This window comes from Plasmodium gallinaceum (genome assembly GCF_900005855.1).
Source record: "Plasmodium gallinaceum strain 8A genome assembly, contig: PGAL8A_v1_77, whole genome shotgun sequence".
Classification (NCBI taxonomy): Eukaryota; Apicomplexa; class Aconoidasida; order Haemosporida; family Plasmodiidae; genus Plasmodium; species Plasmodium gallinaceum.
Window position 1 is genome coordinate 41,566 of NW_021628240.1, and position 2,754 is coordinate 44,319.

The 2,754-nt window shown below is 19.4% G+C and overlaps 1 protein-coding gene across 1 annotated transcript, besides 2 other annotated features; it reads left to right on the forward strand.

The window, feature by feature from the left end:
• Window positions 1-234: 234 nt before the first annotated feature.
• PGAL8A_00265400 (Plasmodium exported protein, unknown function) lies at window positions 235-1,035 on the forward strand (the record flags this gene model as incomplete). The annotated part of the gene is made up of 2 exons (XM_028671628.1): window positions 235-399; window positions 550-1,035. 2 exons carry the CDS (start codon window positions 235-237, stop codon window positions 1,033-1,035), a joined length of 651 nt encoding a protein of 216 aa, XP_028528262.1.
• Window positions 1,036-1,899: 864 nt separating this feature from the next.
• Window positions 1,900-2,491: a repeat region.
• A 169-nt stretch (window positions 2,492-2,660) lies between these two features.
• Window positions 2,661-2,754: part of a repeat region that runs on past the window's edge.

A 2,754-nucleotide genomic window follows, 5' to 3' on the forward strand; every position in this document is an offset into this window, starting at 1 on the left:
AAAATTATAACAAAAATTAAAGCAAAATACCATTAAAGAGATTTTTTTCCTTAGATACGTTAATATATATTATTTTTTCCATTTATATTTTAGTTATTTTGTTTTTTAAAAAACTAGTAATATTAATTATACCATAAAATATATAAAAACATATATAGAAATAAAAAAAATAACATATAAAAACTAATTTCTAATTAAAAGCATATTTTATATTTTAAATAAAAGAAAATAAACATGAGAAACCTTATTATCTCAAATGTTACTTCAAAATCTAGGAACAATACTCATATAGCTGAAAATTTTATTATTGAAGATATTTCAACTTCAAGAAAATATCATGCAAAAGGGAAAATAAATAAATTCATTTTTTTTATAAAAGTTTTTTTATTTACTCTTTTAGTTTGGATATTACTCTGTTCTGATAATGTAGAAAATAATAAAATTTATAAATTTTTCTATTGTTATTTTATACTTTCTTTCTAAATTAAAATTTTTTTAATAAAAAAAAAAATAATTTTTTAAATATTTAATGTTTTCTTTTTGCTTTAGAATACTCAAAGATCCTGGAATGAAAAGTGTAGCATAAAAAATAACTTAAATTTAGGAGGTAAAAGGTTTTTAGCAGAAAATAAAGAAATAACAGAACTAACAAATGATGAACTAAAAACCCGTTTATCAGATTTATTAAAAACATTAGAAGAAAAGAATACAAAAGATTCAAATGTGCAATCAGATGTGGTACAGGGTAAAGTGGAAACAATTGAGATAGAAAATGAAAATTCAGTTAGTAGAAAGGAGAAAAGCAATAAAAAAATAAATAGTAGGGATCTAATGGAAAAATACAAGAAGTGTATGAGATTATTTAATTTAGCTTCTATTATTATTTTACCTATACTGTCAATGACAGTATCCATAGTAGCACTTAGTACCAGTGAAAAAACTTATATCAATATATCTAATATAATAACTAGTTTATATCTTGTATTAAATTCAATTCTTTTGTCGGATTTACGATCAAATAAAGATAATAAGTAAAAGCAAATTATGAATAATTTCTTAATTAAAAATTATTGTTTATCAAAGATAGGTTTAACAGTATGGATGTTAACAATATTTTAATTATTATTACGTCTTCAAGCGTAATAATTATGAATGTATAAGTTCCATTTTTTTATTGAATGATATTTCAGAATTAGAATGTTCACAAGTAAGGCTACATTCTTTATAAGTTCCACAAAATTTGCATTTTTAGTTTGTTCGTTAGAGTATACTTTTAATATAAGGTAAACTGTCTTTTAATATATATATACAAATATTGTTTTGTTTTTTCATTAAGTTGATGTTGCATAATAATTAGAAAAAATGCATTTTTTTAAGAAATTCATTATTAATTCCAAGAAAAAATTTTCCATATAAAATATGTTAAAATAATTTTTCATTAAAATTTATTTCTTGATAATTCATATATGGTATGTATTTTATAGAATCTATATGATCATTTCAATTAATTTTCCTATATTATAACTGATATAGCTATGTTGAATAAATGAATTAATTTATAGTTTTACTCTGAAACTAATACAAGTATTTTTATAATTTAGTATTAAATTGAATTTTATATTTTAATTTTGAATTAAATATGAAATTATATTTTCATTATTTTAATCAATTTATATTAACACGTTCTTTCTTTTTATATATTAATTTTTGTTAATTAAATAAATTGAATAATAAAAATTAGTTATAAAAATAATAAAAAATTTAATACCATAAATATTTATTTAAAATATATTTAACCTTGAAAGGAAATTATTAAAATATTTTTTATTTTTTTATCTTCTCTAAGCATAGTGTACACATGTGCTTTATTAAATACTTATTTTGTGACTTTGCTAGAGTACTGTTTTATTAACTGGGTGTTCGGTGACTTCACTAGAGTACTGAACAAACAAATTAATATAGAGCATGTAGAGGTGTCTCTACGATTTTGTTGTATTTATATGTATTTTTATATGCTTTGAACAAGTAATTCTTAACTATGTGCCCTACTTCATTCAACATTCTTTACTTTTAATAGGCATTTATTTACTTTAATAAAAATCCTTATTTTTATTAAAAATTTAAATCCTTATTGAACATTGACTATTAATAAATGTAACTTAACTATTTCTTTGTTGTGAATTATATTCAGGAATTTAAAAATATTGCTGTTGAATTAACAAACATAAACAATTATTAAAAATGCAAATAAATTATATGAATATTAATTACGTGAAAATTTTATTGTCATTTGTATAAAATTTTCTCTCACAAATTAAAAATATACATATTATGCAAATTAAACTATTTTATGAAAACATTATTATCTTTTTAAGATATTATTTTTATTGGTGCTAAATCTTGCTCTCGATTTTAATTTTACCAATTTTTTTTCACTCTTTGTTTTCCTCAATTATTTCAAAAAAAAAATAAATATATTTTTTTTTTTTTTACGTATCTTCATTTTTCAAAAGAAATATATCAAAGAAAGTTCAATAATTTTTTTTTTTTTTTTTTTTTTTTTTTTTTTTTTTCGTTATCACAACCAACTACGTATTCTTCATATAGCTAGTCCTTTTTATCACCAAAAAGGTTAATGAAAACTTTTATTAACCAAGTACAAAAAAACAAATTAATAAAGAGCATCAATAGTTATCAACACAAATTTAAAGAATTTATTAATAATTTCCTATCTTATAAACAAGTAAACTATAC